The sequence below is a fragment of the Indicator indicator genome, chromosome 36 (assembly GCF_027791375.1).
Source record: "Indicator indicator isolate 239-I01 chromosome 36, UM_Iind_1.1, whole genome shotgun sequence".
Classification (NCBI taxonomy): Eukaryota; Metazoa; Chordata; class Aves; order Piciformes; family Indicatoridae; genus Indicator; species Indicator indicator.
Window position 1 is genome coordinate 1,140,954 of NC_072045.1, and position 20,699 is coordinate 1,161,652.

Sequence of the window (20,699 nt, forward strand, 5' to 3'; positions counted from 1 at the left end):
TTTCAAGCCCAGAAGTCAGCACATGGAAGGGGATTTCAGAGGCAGGGGGATGGATGTTAGCCCTACAGTTAAAGCTCTAAGATGAGAATGGGGGGAAGGGAGGAAGGAAGGGAGGAAGGGAGGGAGGAGGGAGTCATTGAATCACAGGAGATAAGAAGTGCACACAAGTTTCTAAATGAAGCACAGACAAAGTGAAGGGCACAGGAGCCATCCAGAGGAGGTCACAGGTTCTGACAGCACTGGAGTTTGTTGGATTTCTGTCCGTCGGTGGTCGGGGGCACGCTGATGTCCACCACGTTGTTGCCCGGGGACTCGTCGTGCGCCGAGCGGTCGGCGATCTGCTTCTGCGAGACGATGCGGTAGATCTCTGCGGGGAGAGGGCGCTGCTGAGGGACACTGCCCAGGGACACTGCCGCCAGCAGCGCTCACAGCAAGCCAGCAGAGAACAGGCTACAGCCCGAGCACGAGAAGAGGGCTGTGAAAGGGCAGTGCAGCCTGGCCAGCTGCGGCAGGTAATGGTCCAGGCCGGAAGGCACCTCCAAAGCTCATCCAGTCCAACCCCCTGCACTCAGCAGGGACATCCTCCACTAGAGCAGGTTGCCCAGAGCCCTCTCCAGCCTCACCTTGAATATCTCCAGGGATGGAGCCTCAGACACCTCCCTGGGCAACCTGTTGCAGTGTTCCAGCAGCCTCCTGGTGCAGAACTTGTTCCTCACATCCAATCTAAATCTGCTCTGCTCTAGTCTGAAGCCATTGCCCCTGGTCCTGTCCCTGCAGGGCTTTGCAAACAGTCTCTCTCCATCCTTCTTGTAGTCCCTTCAGGTACTGGAAGGCTGTTCTAAGGTCTCTCTGGATCCTTCTCTTCTCCAGGCTGAACACCCCCAGCTCCCTCAGCCTGTCCCCATAGCAGAGCTGCTCCAACCCCCCGAGCATTTTCATGACCTTCTCTGGACCCTCTCCATCAGGTCCAGGCCCTTCCTATACTGAGGGCTTAAAACGTGCACACAGCACTGCAGGTGTGGTCTCACCAGAGCAAAGTGGCAGAATCACCTCTACATCATCTGGCTGCCTTCCAGCTGTCTGCAGAAGTGATTACATCAGGATTCCTTCAGGTCTGCCACAACAGCACTTCCCATCACCTTTTTAGATAAGGAGACATTCTTGTGGCCTTCAAGTATCTGAAAGAGGCTGCAAGAAAGCTGGGGAGGGACTTTTGAGGGTGTCAGGGAGTGATAGGACTGGGGGGAATGGAGCAAAACTAGAAGTGGACTCAGATTGGATGTCAGGAAGAAATTCTTCCCTATGAGGGTGGTGAGACATTGGCACAGGTTGCCCAGGGAGGTGGTGGTGGAAGCCTCATTCCTGGAGGTTTTTAAGGCCAGGCTGGAGGTGGCTCTGGGCAACCTGCTCTGGTGTGAGGTGTCCCTGCCCATGACAGGGGGTTGGAACTGGATGAGCCTTGAGGTCCCTTCCAGCTCTGACAATGCTGTGATTCTATGACTCCACAAACAGGAGTATTATTAAAAAGGCTTTTTACATGAGAAAGTAACAGGAGTGATCATCTCAGAAACATTAAAAAAAAAGGGCACCAATCTGGACACTCTCCCCTCAAAAGGTGACTTCACAGTACAGCAGCACTGCTGGCATCTCCTTCACACCTCAGCTTCTGCCACACTGCTGCTCCTGGGTGACAGAATCCCAGAATGGTTTCGGTTGGAAGGGACCTCCAAAGCTCATCCAGTCCAACCCCCTGCACTCAGCAGGGACATCCTCCACTAGATCAGGTTGCCCAGAGCCCTCTCCAGCCTCACCTTGAATATCTCCAGGGATGGGACCTCAGACACCTCCCTGGGCAACCTGTTGCAGTGTTCCAGCAGCCTCCTGGTGCAGAACTTGTTCCTCACATCCAATCTCAATCTGCTCTGCTCTAGTCTGAAGCCTTTGCCCCTGGTCCTGTCCCTGAGGCCTTTGGGAACAGTCCCTCTGCAGCCTTCTTGTAGCCCCTTCAAGTACTGGGAAGCTGCTCTTAGTCCTCCCTGGAGCCTTCTCTTTTCCAGGCTGAACAACCTCAGCTCCCTCAACCTGCTCCTCTCTGCAACAAATGACAGTAAAGAGCCATACAGCTCCATAGAGCTCCATATTGATCCAAAAAAGGCTTTTCTGCAGAGATTTAATTTATTTGACACCAATTAATTTCAGCCTGAAAGCACAGAGATCCACACAGCCATAACCACTGCCGAGAGGCTGCCAGGTTGAAAAGCTTTCAGGGACAACCCACAGCAGCTGCTGTGATAAATAACTGAAGCTGAAAGGTTTGGAAATTACTTATTTCACTGACTATAAAAACCAACTTCCCTTCATTGTGAGACAGGAAAAGGGGAAGCACCTCCCTGGAAGTCTGTGGTAAATATTATGGTCACATTCCTACAGCCACAGCCCTCCAAACACCACCCAAAGCCTTCAGCAAGGACTAAAAGCTGTGGGGAGAGGACTCTGGGGGGGTTGGGTTCTGTTTGTTTGGGCTGCACAGATTTCCACTGTGTAAAATGGAAACCTTCAGCCCCAGGCTGGCCTGGTTGCCATTGGCTACCTCCAGCTCTGTGCTGAAAGGGATGAGGAGAGCTGCACAGAGTGGCCCAGTCCCTTTCTGCCCTGCTCAGTGGAGTATTTTAGTAGTAGCTGCTCACAGGCACTGCCAAGCCCTTTTTTCTTGGGGGCACCATCTGGGGGTTGGTTTTCTTTTTTGGTTTGGTGTTTTAGTTTTGGGGGGTTTGGGGGTTTTTTTGCTTGATTTTTTCCCCCTCTAGTCTTTAGTGATCACTCAAACTGGTGACCACTAAGCAAGCTCCTGTCCTGCTGCTCCTAACCTCTTCCCTCCACCAAGTTCCCCAGCTCCCTACTTTACACTGCACACCTGCCCAGGCTTCTTCCCCTCCCTTAGAAGGAGGACTGGCCCCCAGGTGATCACTTTAGGAGCAGCCTTTTCAGGACTACTCAAGTCTTACAAGCCACACCCCTGCTCAATCTCAACACCTTGGGGAGCCCAGGATGCTGCTAAGGCAATGTTTTGAGTTCAGTTTGCTCAGGCCTGGCCTCAGCTCAAGCTCTGCCTCCCTGATGATCTGAATCTGTTATGGCAGAGAGTGTAGGACTTTTCCCTAGAGCCATCTTCTCCACCCAGGGTCAGTCTCAGGACAATACTGCAAGGGAAGACAGGATGGATGGCAACTGCTGAACTACCTCAGAGCACTAAAGAGAGTCACAGAACCTTAGGAGCTGGAAGGAACCTCCAGAGATCATCCAGTCCAACCCCCTGCCAGGGCAGGATCACACAGGAACACATCCAGGTGGGTTTGGAAAGTCTCCAGAAGAGATTCCACAGCCTCTCTGGGCAGCCTGCTCCAGGCCTCCAGCACCCTCACAGGGACAAAGTTTTCCCTTCTGTTCCCCTGGCACCTCCTCTGCTCCAGCTTGCCCCCAGTGCCCCTTGGCCTGTCCTTGGACATCCCTGAGCAGAGCCTGGCTCCAGCCCTGCACAGCTTTATCCCCAGCAGTGAGGGCAGCCCTCAGGCTCCTCAGCTCCACGAAGATGGATTCCATCTCAAAGCACCAGGCAAGGTGCCTCAGATCCAGCCAAGCATGATGGAGAGAAGCAGATCTGAGATAACTCTGCCCTTGGTGAGGCAGTCCCAGCTCAGGCACCCACCCCATGGTCTTCTCTATGGCTTTGTCTCAGCAGCAACAATCTCCAGCTGGTTTACCTGTAGCCCTAACAGCTTAACACAAGTCTTCCAGGGCAGCAATCGTAACCCATCCCAGCTCTGCCAGGCTCTTTACTTAGAGGAGCAGCCTGGTTACCCTCCCTCTGGGGCAGCCTGGTTACCCCCTCCCTCTCCTGCCTGCCTCTTCTTGGTCATTCTCCTCTTACTGCAACACATTTCTGGTACCAACAGAGCTGGCCAGCACCAGGCCTAATGATGCCAACACTTCTCCCTGCACACCTCTGCCAAGGAGACCACAGGAGCCTCCCTTCCAGAACTCCCCACACTAGGACTCAGCTTTGTCCTAGTCCTAGGCTCACTCACAAATCATCAATGAGCAATAATCCAGAGGCAATTCTTTGCTCAGCACCCAATCAGCACTGTACACCAAACACCTCCTGATTATCAAAAACCTTCTTCTTGTTGAACTGATACCAACATCTGGTCACAATAAAGCTGAGGAAAAGCTCATTCTGAGATGCTGTGGAACATGGAAATCAGGAACAGTTTTCACTGAACAGTGCCCAAGGGTGAGACCATGGAGTTTGAGTCTAGAATGCAGCAATGGAAAGCACTAGTCAGGAACTGGGTCTTGCCAGCCTTTCCCATTCATGGTGTGGATCTCAAAGAGCTTTCCAAGAGACAGCACAAACTGACACATTCTGTGGTGTTTTCCCCTCTTTAAGACGAGATTCTGGGCTGCATTCAGAAGAGTGTGGCCAGCAGGTTAAGGGAGGTTCTCCTCCCCTTCTACTCTGCCCTGCTGAGACCACATCTGGAGTAATGTGTCCAGTTCTGGGCTCCCCAGTTCAAGAGGGACAGGGATCTGCTGGAGGGAGTCCAGCAAAGGCTGTGAGGATGCTAAAGGACCTGGAACAATCTGTGTGATGGGGAAAGGCTGAGAGCCCCTGGGGCTGCTTAGTCTGGAGAAGGCTGAGAGAAGATCTTATGAATGTTTACAAATATCTGAAGGGCTGGGGACAAGAAGAGGCCAGGCTGGGCCAGGCTCTTTTCAGTGGTTTCCTGTGATAGGACAAGGGGCAATGGATACAAATTGGAACTCAACAGGAAACAGAAACTTCTTTGGTGTGAGGGTGCTGGAGCCCTGGAGCAGGCTGCCCAGAGAGGTTATGGAGTCTCCTTCTCTGGAGACTTTCAAGCCCTACCTGGATGTCTTCCTGTGTGACCTGCCCTGGGTGATCCTGCTCTGGCAGCAGGGCTGGACTCAATCTCTGGAGGTCCCTTCCAACCCCAACCATTCCATGATTCTATCATCCAGGTCTCATGAGGCAGCCAGAGGTAGGACACCAACCCAGCAGCTGTTTGCTAGCTCCTTCCTGTGTGGACACAACCTGTAAGGGTTCTCTGCCAGTGAGCAGTTCCTTCACCCTAAGAGCAGAAGGCTCTGCTTTGAAACATCAGCTTCCCTGGTGCCTCAAACAGTATTTTGAGATCTGGAAGACAGACCCTCTGGAAGCAGGGATGGCCAAGTGCATCAGGGTTTGGTAGCTGCAGTTCAGCAGTCCTGCAGGCCCTTGCTGGTTCCCTTCAGACACCCTTGGTTGTGACACCACCGTGCTGCCCAGGACTCTGCTTCCCAGGGCCAGCACAGAGCTACCCAGCTGCAGTCACTTCAGCCTGGTGCCAGAGCAATGCTCTGGGACACAAAGCGCTAAGGCACACAGCTGGCACACTCAGACATGCTGAATCACAACATCACAGGGTGTTAGGGCTGGGAAAGGACCTCTGGAGAGCTTCATGTCCAACCCTCTGCCAGAGCAGGACCATAGAATCCAGCACAAGTCACACAGGAACACATCCAGACAGGGCTTGAAAGTCTCCAGAGAAGGAGACTCCACAACCTCTCTGGGCAGCCTGCTCCAGGGCTCTGAGACCCTCACAGTGAAGAAGTTCCTCCTTATGTTGAGGAAGTCTAAATAAAATCAGAGTAGGATCAGGTCAGATCCCAAGTCTGGGCAAAGCTGCCTACCCCACTTCAAGTAACACCACAGAACTGAGCAGCACCTGCTCTGAGGGTCTCTGGGCAACCTGATCTAGCAGAGGATGTCCCTGCTGACTGCAGGGGGTTGGACTGGATGCCCTTTGGAGATCCCTTTCAGCCCAAGCCATTCTATGATTCTTGCTCTGTGTGAGTCTCATTTCTACTGCCTGTAGAAATCTACAGCACACACATCTACATCTCCCAGCACCTATCACCACTGCCTTGTCCTGCCTCTGTCTCCTACCTCATGACCACACAACTCACACTTCTTGGCCAGCCTCACTTTAAAGGAGAGCAGCAGGTCCCCCGTGTGCTGCATTTAGCCTAGGCCAATGGGCTCCTGGGGGGCATTCACAAGAGTGTGGCCAGCAGATCAAGGGAGGATCTTCTCCCCCTCTACTCTGTCCTAGTGAGGCTGCACCTGGAATATTGCATCCAGTTCTGGACTCCCCAGGTCAGGAGGGAGTCCAAGGGAAGGGCTCCAAGGATGCAGAAGGGACTGGAGCACTGCCTGGTGAGGAGAGGCTGAGAGCCCTGGGGGTGGTTAGTCTGGAGAGGAGAAGACACAGAGGGGATCTGATCAATGTCTGTCAATGGCTGAGGGCTAGGGGTCAGGAAGGAAGGGACAGGGACAGGCTCTGCTCACCTGTGCCCTGGGATAGGACAAGGGACAATGGATGGAAACTGCAGCACAGGAGGTTCCACCTCAACATGAGGAGGAACTTCTTTACTGTGAGGGTCTCAGAGCCCTGGAGCAGGCTGCCCAGAGAGGTTGTGGAGTCTCCTCCTCTGCAGACTTTCTAGCCCTGTCTGGATGTGTTCCTGTGTGACCTGTGCTGGATTCTAGGGTCCTGCTCTGGCAGGGAATTGGACTGGAAGACCTCCAGAGGTCCCTTCCAACCCCTAACACCCTGAGATGCTTTGCACTCTCCCAGAGAGCCCAGTGAGCACTCATCTCAGATCTGCACAGCACCAGCTGGAAATCCCTGTGGGCTACTAACAGAAGTGCTTTGGTCATGGCTCAGTGCAGGAAGAAGTTGCTGGGGCACCTGCAGTAACAAAGCTTTAGTGGTGAACCCCAGGCCTCACATGCAGTAGGGAGCTCCATGATCCAGGGTCAGGGAAATACAGGCAGGCAACAGCTCCATCTTAAGGAATGGGAATTCTAAGCCCTAGTCTGGAAGAGGTAAAAAGCCAAGCAGTTGAGTCCTATTGTCTGGAATACCTCAGACTGCAAGCAGTCCACCTGCTGCATGAGCCACACAAGCCTGAAGCTGCAGCTGAACACTGCTCTCAGCAGCCACATCTCCAGCAGTTCTGTGTGCTGAGGAATGTTCTTGGGCAGCAGAAATCACAAGCCCTGGCCTCACTTTGGCCTGAGGCCACTCCTGAGCTCTTGGACAAGTCCCAGGACTCTTCAGGGACATTCCCAGGAGGCAGCCAGCACACAACTGGGCTGCTGGTGCCCAGCTACCTCCAGCCCTTGCCATCAGCTGGAGAAGAGGAGCTCAGCAGGCTGGACAGCACCCATGCACCAGTCTGTTCTGCTGCAGGAGGACACACTGGGACATTTCACTTCTCACTGCCCACTTCACTGCCTGGATTTTGTGTAGGCTCAGGACTAGCAGTGCCTTTACAGCAGGGCTACTGCAGCAGCTTGAATTTGTGGAGTATCAGAGAGTAGAAACCTCCAGGTTCTTGGACAGGATGTGTGGGGTAGGAGGTAGAACACAAAGGCAGGATTAGGAGGCTTGGAAACTACCCCATGTTCACAATACATACTCCCAATATTCATTTCCAAAACACTGCAGGTAACTGCAAGTTGTGCCCATGAAGGAGCCCCAGCACCTCAGGAGTGCTCTGACCCCAGCCCAAGCCATACCTGTAAGGATGTTCTTGAAGGCTTCTTCTACGTTTGTTGAATCCAGAGCAGAAGTTTCAATAAAAGATAAGTTATTTTTTTCTGCAATAGATAACAAATGGCTCAGTTAAAACCTTCAATCACACTTTATTTCACCTTGACTTTTAGGTTTGCACCTTTATTTTTAGGCCACATCAACCAGGTACAGGTCTGGGTTTTTTTTTCCTCCTGTTACTCCAGGAACCATTTGGTGAACATCTGTTGAGCTACAGCTCTTCAGCAGTGTCACCTCCAGCCCCTGCCTTGGAGGAGTGTGACAACATTATCCTCCCTGCAGCCCATGCTGAGTCAGGCAGCACAGCATCATCCTCATCTGCATCACACCTAGAAGTACCCTGAGCAGGAGCACAGGCAGAGGCATGTTGGCTGCACCAGGAGTTCTCCTCCCAGGGGTAAAGAGATTCCACTTTCCTAATCAGAGCCAACCTCCAAGTCACAGCAGCCCCCTGGTACCACAGCCTGGCTGCTCTCTGCTTCTTATGCAGGAGAGTCAGCATTTTGGATTAAAAACAAAGCTTAACACCCAAACATGGCAGACAGGAGGGCACTGTGCTACCTGCCCAGACACAGGCAGATTTCAGTCACAGAGATGAAACAGCAGCACCTGAACCATCACTGCCTGCTTAGAACAGCCCCAGGAGCCAGGCAGGGGCAAAAAGATGCTGAGTCAAGTGCCAGTGTGCAGGGTGCCAGCTGCCTTCTAGTGCTTCTCTTCACAGAATGGTAGAGGTTGGAAGGGACCTCAAAAGATAGAGTCCAACTCCCCCTGCCAGAGCAGGGCCACCTACAGCTCATCACACAGGAACACATCCAGGTGGGTTTTGAATGTCTCCAGTGAAGGAGACTCCACAACCTTCACTTCTCTGCCCCAGACTTCACTTCTCATTCAGCTGACAATTCAAAGAGGTTTTACTCAGCACAGGGTATTTGCTTACTGGCAAACTCCAGAATCACAGAACCATGGAACCCTAGAACGGCTCAGGCTGGAAGGGACCTCAGAGCTCATCTACTGCAAACTCCCCACCATGGGCAGGGACACCTCTCAACTGGACTCAGCTGCTCAAGGCCTCATCCAGCTTGGCCCTGAACACTCTCAGGCAGGAGGCATCCACAGCCTCCCTGGGCAGCCTGTGGCAGTCTCACCACCCTGGTACTGAAGAACTTCTTCCTAAGCTCCAGCCTAACCCTGCTCTGCCTCAGCTTCAAACCATTCTCCCTTGGCCTGTCGCAGACACCCTCAGGAAAAGTCTCTCTGCAGCCTTCCTTCAGGCATTGGAAGGCACCTCTGAGGTCCCCCTGGAGTATTCTCTTCTCCAGGCTGAACACCCCCAGATCCCTCAGGCTGTCCTCATAGCAGAGCTGCTCCAGCCCTTGGATCACCTTTGTGGCCTCTTCCACCAGCTCTGTGTCCTCCTTATGCTGGGGACACCATAACTGGAGGCAGGATTGGAGGTGTGGTCTCAGCAGAGAAGAGTCAAGGAAGAAGTTTAAGCAAGTCCTAAAAAGATTTTCAAGTCTGCACATTTAAATTCCAGCTCCAAGCTTGACAGCCACACAGAAGCAAGCTGCAAGTCCCTAGGGCCTGTAAGGCAAAGGAGAATCTGAGCAGCACTCTGCAAGGCAAGAGACAGAATTAATGCAGTGGCAGCAGCTCACAGAACCCACTTGGCATCTCCCAGCCACTGACAACCTCCAAGCCTGATGATCACTGCATTTAAATGAAACCAGATGGCACAGACATGGCACTTGGGGACAGAATTGCTGACCATGGTGGTGGTAGGTCAACCACCAATTATGGACTCCATGATCTTTGAGGTCTCTTCCAACCACCAAGATTCTGTGGTTCTGTGACAGAAGGATGCGCAGCAGAAGCTGCACCTGCTAAGGAAGGGTCACTGCTCATCTGCAGCTGTCCACACTGATGTGCAGTCAGTGAGACCAGGCTAGGAAGGGAGGAAGGACAGAAGGACATCTTGTGCTGGAATCATCTACACTGACATTTTCTCCTCTGCATGCTGCTTACTGTTTCCAGCCTTGCTACACGAAGTGTTTCATCTTCAGCTATCAGGCAGCTCAAGGACACTGCTTCAAGAACATCTCCTACCACTAGGACCATAAAAACCCAACCCAAACAACCCACCAGATCCAGCCACACCCCACTGACCCCCACCCCTCCCCAACCCAGCCACACCCCCCCACACCAGAGCCAGCCACACCCCCCCACCATAACTGCATTTGAAACCAAATCTGAAATGCCTTTTTTAAAGTCAAAACCAAAACCTGAGGTGAAAGCTCTGTGCCAGGCACCAGCAGTGTGGTTACAGCCGGCACCAGCAGCAGCAAGCACAGGCAGCAGCACCCCCCAGGCGCTGCCACCCACCCACCAGCGAATGCCCAGGCTGTGCCCCTGCTGCCCACCCACCTGCGAATGCCCAGGCTGTGCCCCTGCTGCCCACCCACCTGCGAATGCCCGAGCCTCGTCGGTGGGCACGGCGCGCAGGTGGCGCAGGTCGCTCTTGTTGCCCACCAGCATGATGACGATGTTGTTGTCGGCATGGTCCCGCAGCTCCTTCAGCCAGCGCTCCACGTTCTCGTAGGTGAGGTGCTTGGCAATGTCATAGACCAGCAGAGCCCCAACAGCACCACGGTAGTACCTGAGGCACAACACAGAACGGGTGGGGTTGGAAGGGACCTCTGGAGATCATCCAGCCCAAGCCCCTGCCAGGGCAGGGCGCACAGAAACACATCCAGGTGGGTTTTGAATACCTCCAGAGCAGGAGGCTCCACAACCTCTCTGGGCAGCCTGCTCCAGGCCTCCAGCACCCTCACAGGGACAAAGTTTTCCCTTCTGTTCCTGTGGCACCTCCTCTGCTCCTGCTTGCCCCCAGTGCCCCTTGTGCTGTCCTTGAACATCCCTGAGCAGAGCCTGGCTCCAGCCCTGCATGTCTTTATCCCCAGCCATGAGGGCAGCCCTCAGGCTCCTCTGCTCCAAGCCTCAGCTCCCTCAGCCTGGCCTCACAGGGAGATGTTCCACTGCCTGCAGCAGCTCTGGGGCTCTGAGCTGGACCAGCTCTGCCCAAGCTACCCCAGCACGCCTGGCACCTCCACACTGCTTACTGCTACCAAGATAAAAACATCCTTCTGCTTTGAGGAAAGCTGTGCTGATGTCATTAGAATCACAGAATATTAGGGGTTGGAAGGGACCTCCAGAGACCATCCAGTCCAATCCCCCTGCCAGAGCAGGGGCCTCCAGAGCAGGTCACCCAGGAACACATCCAGATGGGGCTGGAAAGTGTCCAGAGAAGTGCCAACCTCTGTGCAGCCCATTCCAGTGTTTTTGCCACCCTCAGTGGAAGCTTTTTCTTATGTCCAGATGGAAGCAGAAGCCAATCTCTAACAGGAATTCTGTAACATCGACATCTCCTCCACACCATCCTTGCCATTTCTCCTCTCTTCCACTGACACATTGCTGAACTGATGCAGGGCACCAGGTCAGCACAACCCCTTCAGTCCTGGCTGCTACTTGGCGCTCTGCTGGTTTAGCAAGCTCAGCCACATGCCAGCCAAGAGCCTGTGCCAGCACAGAGAGGAGAGGCAGGGTCACAGGTGCAGAGGGGCCTGGTTCTCACCAGCCAGCTCTGTTGCTGGTGCAGACTCAGCCAGCAGGTTTTCTGCTACAGTTGCTCCATTGCTGCAAAAGCCATGGGTCACCAAAACTCCATGGAAAACAGACTAACACTTGTGGAAAAAGTGCAGCTTCCAATCACCACTGACATCACCTGCAGTACCTGGGCTTTGCACTCCTCCCCTGCAGATTATTCCCTCTGGGCTCCGTGCTCTGTTCTCCCACCTATTCTGCTTCACTTGAATTCACCTCAATGAAAATCATTCCCTTTGAGTCCAACACAAATGGCTCAGTCTCTGCAGGACTCAAATCTGTGCCCTTACAAACAGATTCCTCTCTAACACCAGAACACTGCAAACTCCTGGTCAAGACCCTGGATACCTAACCCTGCCAACAGCTTTCTTTTGTCCCCTCCAAAAGATACTTTTGCCTACTACCTGCACAGGAACAGACACCCCCCAAGGCAGCTGGATTCACAAGGTGCCCTACATGAGAGCTTCTCAGCACCTCTGTTCTGAGCAGGGATGTGCCTGATGCTGCAGAGTCAGCACTGTCACAGTTGTCTTTCCCACTCTCTGGTTTATTCAGCACCGCCCCTGGACCTAATTCTTGGGGCTGTGACTAATTCAAAGCCACTGAAATCTCAAGGGAGTTTGTGGCTGAGGGCTGTCCTAAAACCCCCTCCCTTTCAAGACTGAGGGGAGAATGAGGACTTGCAGCCACTGCCACTAAGCTAAGCTACCACATCCAGACCAGAGCTTGATGCCAGACAGCACCCAGCTTCTACCAGAAGTGATGCTCACCCTAGGTGATACAGAGAGCATGTCAAGGGCAGGTAAGAAACCCAAATCACAAACCTCAAACAGCATTTCCCACACTTTAGATTTAAGCTGTTGGGGGTTTTCTATATCAGTATAATCAGAATCTAAAAATTATTTTCATTATATGATCCTGCTTGGGCAGGGAGTTGGACTCAATCTCTGGAGGTCCCTTCCACCCTCTAATGTCAAGGAATACAGAAGTCTTTACTATCTACAGGCTTGGATCTACTCTGAAGGTTGCCACAATGGTTTTGCCACTGCCCCAGTGGTGCTCCTCCAGCCATGGACTGCCCTGGCCCGGTCGGAGCTGCGAGCAGGGGCCCAGTACTCACGCGGAGGTGATGGCTCTGTACCGCTCCTGGCCTGCAGTGTCCCAGATCTGGGCCTTTATCGTCTTCCCATCCACCTGGATGCTTCTGGTGGCAAACTCCACCCCAATGGTGCTCTTACTCTCCAGGTTGAACTCATTGCGTGTGAAACGTGACAGGAGATTACTCTTCCCAACTCCAGAGTCTCCAATCAACACAACTGAAAGAGAAGCAACAATCAGCACCTCCAGCAGGCTGTGCTGCTCCTTGGCTGCTGTGCTGCCTTGCAGGCAGGACCCAGGAGCTGCACAGCCAGAGAAACACAGGAGAAGGTCCCAGTGACAACCCCTCAGACTTCACTACTCACAGCTTGCTTCCCCAGCCCCAAAACAGCCCCAAGCCTTCTTGGTGCTGCCAGCTGCTCAGTTCATCAGAGAGGGAAATGGGGAATTGCTGCAGTGATTATAAGGAGCCAAACATGGCCTTGGAGGCTCCAAACACCACCAGTAACTAGAGGTTAGTAGATGTCCCGGCACACCTGACCTTCTACAGAGCAAAATTGCAACTCTGATTTTAAGAGACACATGGCCACAGGATCCCCGCCTGCTGCCAAAGTGTCTGTGTGCAGCACAAACCTACACTGTGCTGCTTCAAAACAAACCCAAACCAACCAACCCAGCAAGTAAAGAATTGTTTGCAGTCCCTGCTGGGGTCATACAGGATGGTTTGTTTCAATAATGTAATTAATAAATATGTTTGCCCCCCCCCCCAAAAAAAAAGGGCAAGTAGGAGACATCTGATACTACAAAGACAGAAAGCAAGGCAGAACTTCAGCCAACCAGAGGAGTTCTGAGTAGATTGTACAAGTAACAGATGAGCTGAAAATCTCTGCCTGCACAGGAGGTGTTGCCATGCTAACAGCAGAATGTCAGTGCAGAGGGTTGGCCAGCACACAGCCCCAGCTCTGCTGGAAGGAACATCCTGGAGGAGTGAGTTTCTCCTGCCTAGGGGCTGAAGCTCTCAGCTGATCCCAGGCACACCTCTGCTGTTCCTGCTCCAACAGGCTGCTGCACACCCAGCCCTGCTGGAGCAGCTCTCCCCCAGACCGTCTCAGCCTCTCCCAACGGCTCTGCGCTGGATCCTCACTGTGCAGCCAGCATCCTTCCTTAAATCCAGGCAGAGCTGACTAGGGTAAGCCATACTGAAAGAGAAACAAGACTGAAGGAACCGAGGTGTTCCCTTGCTCTCTGCACACACTGCATCCTGCAGGACTTTGGTATTCAAGTTAACAGCATCCTGGCTGGAGCAGAAGGCAGCCTCGGAGAGGCTTTTTCAGCCTGGGGACTATTTCCTGACTCGATTCAGTTCCTGCTGTTTTTCCTACACAACACCAGATGTGGGCAGAAAGCATTCCTGATGCCTGCGCTCCTCACACTGCCGGGACGAGCTCACCGACCTCCCCCCAGAGCCAAGGGCCGGCCCTCGGTGTTACCACAGCTTTGTTCTGCCCCGCCCGCAGCTCCCTCACCTCCCCACTCCGGCCAGCACACCCCCGAACTGGGGCTGTCGCCTCTGCTCCTCAGCTCCCGGGCTGCATAGGGAAATTGCTGAAGGCTGCCCAGCATCTCAGCCTGCTGACAGCACGGACAGACAGACAATTGTGCTAGCACAGCTGAACATCCCCGAGAAAACAGCGGCAGCAAGGGGCAGCCAGCGGATGGCGGCACCGAGCCACAGCTCCCCGCCCGGGACAGCTTCAATCAGCTCCTCGCAGCCTCTGCCTGCGCTGCCAAACAGCCCCAGCGCGGCCAGGCGGGAGGAGAGAACAGAGAGGTGAAAAAGATTTGATTGCAAGTTCCAGCTGTGGCACTCTTGGCTCTCTTTGCCAGACAAAGAGGTTTCCAGCACTAATTCCATGAGGTGTTCCAAGAACAGGCTGAAGGTTGCCCAGTGCTCTGCTGGCCTGGAGCACCCCTGTGCCTCACAGCAAAGCCCTGACCACAGCCAGAAGGAGGTCAATACACCCTCCACACAAACCAGACCAGCTTGGGAAAACTGGGAAGCTCCCCAATGTGTCTGGAGGGAGGTAGCTTCCTGAGAATCTGCAGCTGGAGAGGGCACAGACATCTCTCCAGGTTCCAGCCACCTCCTCTCCTCTGGCATTTGGAACTGAGCAGCTCTGTGCACAAGCCATGCAAAAGGCTCTCAGGCCATTAACTCCATCTGCCACTGGAAGAGAATTCAGGAAGGCTTTAGCTGGTTTCTTGCCCCTGCTGCAATCTGGCTCCTCTTTAGCAGGTTGCTCCACCTTCTAGCACAGCTGGCAAGAGGGTTTTTGAGAAGTTGCAGCATGCAGAAGTAACAAAGGAAGAGAGCCAGATCCCACCTCAGTAAACAATGTCCTCTCTGCCTTACACAAGTGATCCTTTTTCATATTCCATCTTCCCCATTAAGGGAGCACAGGAGAAAGATGCAAAAACTGAAAATCCACATGCCAACAGGAATCACAAACTTTCGTTTTCTATGGGAACTGAGCAAGAAGATACCTTGAAGGTTCTGGACTAAATTTTTCCATCTTGGAAAACATCCCAAATTTGGGAACAGGCCACCAGGCAGCGACAGCTCTTCACATGCAGAAGTCTTGACAGAGTAGGAAAGAAAGTTCCAAAGCACATCTCAGAGCCTGAATGCTCCCTGAACACATCTCAGCAGAATCACAATCACTCCCTGAACAGCCTTTAGGGCCACAGTGGTAATGGAAGGATGCCCTGGATTTAACTAGGAAGTGACCTGAACCAGTAACCAGCACCAAGCATCACCAGATGGCTGGAAGGACACAGGCAAGCCACACTTGGTGCCACAGTAACACCCTGAATTGTGGTATGGTTCCTTTGGCCTTCCCTGACTTTCCCTCCTCCACCAAGCTGTGCCAGGTTGTGGATTACTGCTCCCCATAGGACTCATCTGTCAGCAGCAAAATCATGGAATCCTAGATTGGGTTGGGTTTGAAGGGACCTTCAAGATCATCCAGTTCCAAGCCCCTGCCATGGGCAGGGACACCTCCCACCAGCCCAGCTTGCTCAAGGCCTCATCCAGCCTGGCCTTCAACACTTCCAGGGAGGGGACAGCCACAGCCTCCCTGGGCAACCTGTGCCAGTCTCTCCCCACCCTCACTCTCAAGAATTTCTTCCTCCTCTCCACTCTCAATCTCCCCTCTCCCAGCTCAAAGCCATTGTCCCTCATTCTGGCACTCCCAGCCCTTGTCCAAAGTTCCTCCCCAGCTCTCCTGGAACCCCTTCAGGTACTGGAAGGCTGCTCTAAGGTCTCCCTGGAGCCTTCTCTTCTCCAGGCTGAGCATCCCCAACTCTCCCAGCCTGGCCCCACAGGTGAGCTGCTCCAGCCCTCAGCCACCATCAGCACTTTGAATCTCAGCACAGACCTACAGCCCAGGCAGAGCCCAACCCTACCACCTGGGCACCTGCTTCCCACCTTGGGGTCAGTGGTTTAAAGCAAGCAAAAGGCAGAAATCCAGAGCAACGCATTGCTGGTGAGAGAAACAAAAGCTCCAGGTCCTAGCAGAATTTCACACAGACCAGCTTAATAATCTAAAGAATATATTCTTCTTTCCAGAACAATCAAGAAGATGAAGTTTCCCTCTAGCAGAGTTCATTATGAATATTAAACACATAAGGGTGCCAGATATTGCTGACTAATCTGACATGCACTTGGGTTTAGTAAGCACAGCCTTTGTTAGGCTTAAGCTCTAATCAGAGCAGCCTGAATTCCCACAAAGGTAAAAAGAAAGCTCTCTTTTTTCCCCCCTATGGGTGTTTTTTCCTTCCTTTTTCATGAGCCAGCAGACATCTGCCCAGCCTCAAATGTGATTTTTAAAACAAACACTGATAAAAGGCTAAGCTTTGTGAGGGGAGAGGGAAAGTGGAGATCATTTTCACAGGTGCAAGGCTTCTAATGTTTTAACAACTGCTAAAAGCTCGCAAATCCAGCTCCAGATCCAACCCATTCCAAACTCCTCCTGACAAGACCTTATTGTGGTCTTGCAGTATCTGGCGGGGGCTACAAGAAAGATGGGAAGGAACTTTTTAGAGTGTCAGGGAGTGATAGGACTGGGAGGCATGGAACAAAACTAGAAATGGGTAGATTCAGATTGGATCAGAAATTCTTCCCCACTAGGGTGTTGAGACACTGAAAGAGGTTGCCCAGGGAGGTGGTGGAAGCCTCATCCCTGGAGGTTTTAAGGCCAGGCTGGAGGTGGCTCTGGGCACCCTGATCTGGTGTGAGGTGTCCCTGCCCATGGCAGGGAGGTTGGAACCAGATGATCCTTGAGGTCCTTTCCAACCCTGACAGTTCTATGATTCTAAGTTCCTGCTTTTTAGTCTTCCCAGCTACAGAAGGAATTGGGCCCAGAGCCCAGAACCGCTGTCTTTGCTCGGTGACATCACTGAAATACATCCACAAGGTCCTCACAGCCTTGTTGTTCTGCACAGCTCTGCACACAGCATTCAGCCTGTTCCCCAAAGGTTGGCTCAGGCATTTTGTTAACAAACAACATTCTGTTGTGATCAATAAAAGAAGCAGCTCTGACTGTGGGGATGCTCGCAGAGGAAGGGAAATTGGGAATAAAGATAAAGAGGCACAGCAGCTTTGACTATGACCACACTCACATGCCCAGAGTGCCACTAAACCTTAAATTAGTCTTTGCCTGCTGTGTGCTGGACCTGATAAGCCAATGATGCTCAGCCCTCCTGCAGCCCCATTGAAATGGTCAGGCCTGAAGCAAAAGCTGATGGGAACACCAATGGGAGGGAACCCCAGAACAGTGACCCAGCTGCACACAGGAGCTGCTGCTACAAACTTCTTGGCCATTAGCTCACACCTCAAACAACAGACAGAAACTCACATGAAAGACAAATGCTAAACAGAGCCTCTTTGCCTTTGAAACCTCCTGAAGCTAATTAATGGAACCCAGACTAAAGGAGAGGAGTTCCTGTACAAGTGGTTCCAGACCTTCCACTATACAAAAAAGTAACAACGGTGACTTGCAAGCAACTCATCTCACTGGAGTCATCCCAACAGTGCTGCAATGCAAGGAGGCAAATTTCTTCAACAAGTGCAGCTATAAAAGCTAAACTCAGAGTCCAACCATATTTCCTTTGAAAAGAGGTGGTCATGGAAGTGGTTAAACCTTAACCTTGCTAAAAATTCTCTTACCCAGACTGGAGCCCTCCTCCACCATTAACTCTGCCTCCAACCACTGCATGTCCCTGACAGGAGAGAGTTCCAAAGCCATCTATGTGTCTAAAAAGGGCTAAACCAGAAGACAATCAAACCTCTGGACATTACTTCTTTCCACTACCACAATTCTCCTTGGGGTTTAAATGAAGGAGGCAGATGGGAAAGGAAGGGGAGTTGGTCCTACAGTGGAGACCTCATCTAACTTAATCCCATTTACCTTCACTAATTCTTGGCTTGTCCCTAGAAGGGACAGGAAACCTAGAGGGAAGGAAGGGAAAGATGAGAGATAGGGAAGGTTTTTGTTTTTTTTTTTTGTGTTGAATTTCAAAGAAATAAAACATCCACACAACTGCCCCTACCCAAAGGCCACCCAGAAAAGGACAATTCTCTCCCCCATGTCATTAAGTGCTACTAAGTCTGCTAAGCTCTTCTGCAGCACCTACAGAACAGCACAGCTCCTGACCAAAGAGCTGTGGGTAAAGCTTCACCCCAGGTACAATTAACAACACATTTCAAAGTGCTGTGAGGACTCCTAAAGATGAATGCAGTTGTGCCTGCCTGACTATGCACAGAAAGAAAAAAAAGGAAAGACAATTTTTAGGCTTTCAAGTTCCTGGCTATTCAATCACTTGGGAAATAGGCAGCAGAATGACTTCAGAAGGAAACTAGTTTAGACCCACACGGTTCAGCATATTTTTGGAGGCTAGGCTTCTGCTTTATAGGCAGAGAAAACATAAAGGGCTTCACCACAGTGAAGATTGTAAAACAAATGCACCAAACAGGCGCACACAGCCATAAAGGGTTTCCAGCAGAAACCTCTTCAACAAGCACATGTGGACCACTGCTGCCGTTGCTGGGGCTCAGGAACATACAGCACATGCCAACATCAAACTCCTGGGATGTTTCCATGGCAGCAAGCAGGCACCCACACCCCTCCAGGACCTTCCGAGCACCCATGGACAGGAACCTTAACTTCACCTTTTCTAAGGGTGAACCCTTTGGCTGAGTCTAAGGGTTTCAGGCATGCTACTGCAGGAGACAAAGCATAAAACAGATAAACAAAAAGGTGAATGTTTTACACCTATCTGCGCTATCCCTTAGGCCTCAAAGGCAGAGCTGTGGGGAGAAAGCCTGCCCAGACATCTTGGCACATGCAGGGCACCGACCTCCAGCAGCCTTCACACACCAACAGCAACAAACCTCACCTGAACCAGCACAGGAGGAGCAGCACCCAGCAATTACCCACCCAGCAATTACCCCTTCCTTCGTACAACCCAAAACGTCATAAATCTGGAGACAGTAACACAAAGATAACCCCAGGCGTCAGTGCCCAGCGCTCCGCCCGCCGCCTGCGAAGGAGCTCTCCAGTGAAGCCCAAGTTTCCCCAGCTCCGGCTCGACACCGACCCTCCCACACCAACGGCACCATCGCCGGGGACAGCCCCAGCTCGAAGCCCACCTCCCGTCCAGCCCCCCGGCTCAAGCCCCGCACCTCTCGCTCGCCCCGGCCGGCCCGGGATCCACCCTCGGGGCTCACACCCGCCCGGCCGGCAGCGCGCAGCCCCCGCCGCGTCGGGGCGGGGAAGGCCTGCGAAGCTCTCCCGCTCTCCCCCGCCGCAGCACGGCAGCGGCCCCGGCCGGCGCCAAGCCTGGCCGGGCCCTGTCGCGGCCGGGGGCGGCATGCGCTGCCCGCAAGGCCGCCCGGCGCACAAAGGCCGCGGCGGCCGCCCCGGACTCGGGGCAGCGCGGCCTGGCGGGGCTGGTCGGGCCCAGCGCCGCCGTGGACCCGCCGAGGGTTACGGCCGCCCCGACGCGGCGCGGAGCAGTACCTTTGAAGAGATAATCGTACTCGTCGTCGCGGGTGCCCATGGCGATGGCGGCGCCGACCCTCTGGCTGCCAGGCACCGACCGCGGCCCAGCCGGAGGGGGGGGGGGGCCGCTCCCGCCGACGCCTATCAGCGGCCGCCAGAGCCCGCAGGAGGCGGGCGGCGCGCCAGGCCCATCAGTAACACCCAATAGACGACGGGCGCTCCTCTGACTGGCGGGGAACGCCACCCAATCGAAGAAGGGCAGCTGGGGAGGGGCGGTACTTGAGTGCCTGAGCCGGGACCCCGAGAGACGGGGCGGGGCCGGAGGGGGCGGTGTTTGTGGATGGGCGGGGTCGGGGGTCGCGGCCGGGGCGGGACGCGAGGGACGGGGTGGGATCGGAGCCGGAGCCCGAGCCCGAGCCCGAGCCGGAGGCGGTGGCAGGGTCCTGCCCGGTGTCAGCACAGCACCAGGGCCGAGGGGCGGGGACCTACGGGGGGGAGGTGTCCCTAAAACCACCCCAAGCCCACCGCAAACTCTCCCCAGGCGATGCTCGGCCGCGGGTCAGAACCCCGCACACCGGCTCACTCCGGGCTGGGTCACATCCTGACCCGCAGGGTCTCCCTGTGCTGAGCACCAACTGAAGAAGCTGCTCCGGCAAAAACGGCCCCGCGCGGTGACACAACTTGTTCTAGGAAAACATTTCCGTTTTTTCATGTCCTGGCTCGGCTTGAGGCGATTTCCTGACCAAGTCCGTGATAGAGCACAGGGCCATTCCGCACCCGAGAAGCGCCGGCGGCTGCCTTGGCCCCGAGCAGGACGCCTCTCGCCTTCCCAGTGGCAGAGCTGCAGCGCATCCTGCGAGCACAGCCCTAGTGCTTTGGGGCCCAGGTGTGTCCTCATCGCTTTGGGGCCCACAGGTGTCCCTGCTGCTTTGGGGACCTCCACGCCAGCAGTCACAGTGTATGTGCCAGTGCAACAGCTGCTGGTTGAACACATTTGATGTGTGGTTGCCACAGACCCTGCCAGGGTGGCTGATGGCTCCCTCCCCTCGCTGCCTGTGATGTGCTAGGGAGCTCTCCCTGCTCCTCAAACAGATCCCTGCCTTCCTAAGCTGTGCTCATCACAGCTCAGCTGCTGCTGCCCTACTTTCCCTGAAGGAATCTTTAGCTGACTAAAGGATTAGTAGGTCTGCAGCATCAC

The 20,699-nt window shown here is 53.8% G+C and overlaps 1 protein-coding gene across 1 annotated transcript; it reads right to left on the reverse strand.

The window, feature by feature from the left end:
• Positions 1–221: 221 nt before the first annotated feature.
• RAB11B (RAB11B, member RAS oncogene family) lies at positions 222–19,559 on the reverse strand. The gene is made up of 5 exons (XM_054396322.1): positions 19,520–19,559; positions 12,463–12,658; positions 10,145–10,338; positions 7,646–7,726; positions 222–367 (listed from the first exon to the last, which is right to left on the reverse strand). Exons 1-5 carry the CDS (start codon positions 19,557–19,559, stop codon positions 222–224), a joined length of 657 nt encoding a protein of 218 aa, XP_054252297.1.
• Positions 19,560–20,699: the final 1,140 nt, after the last annotated feature.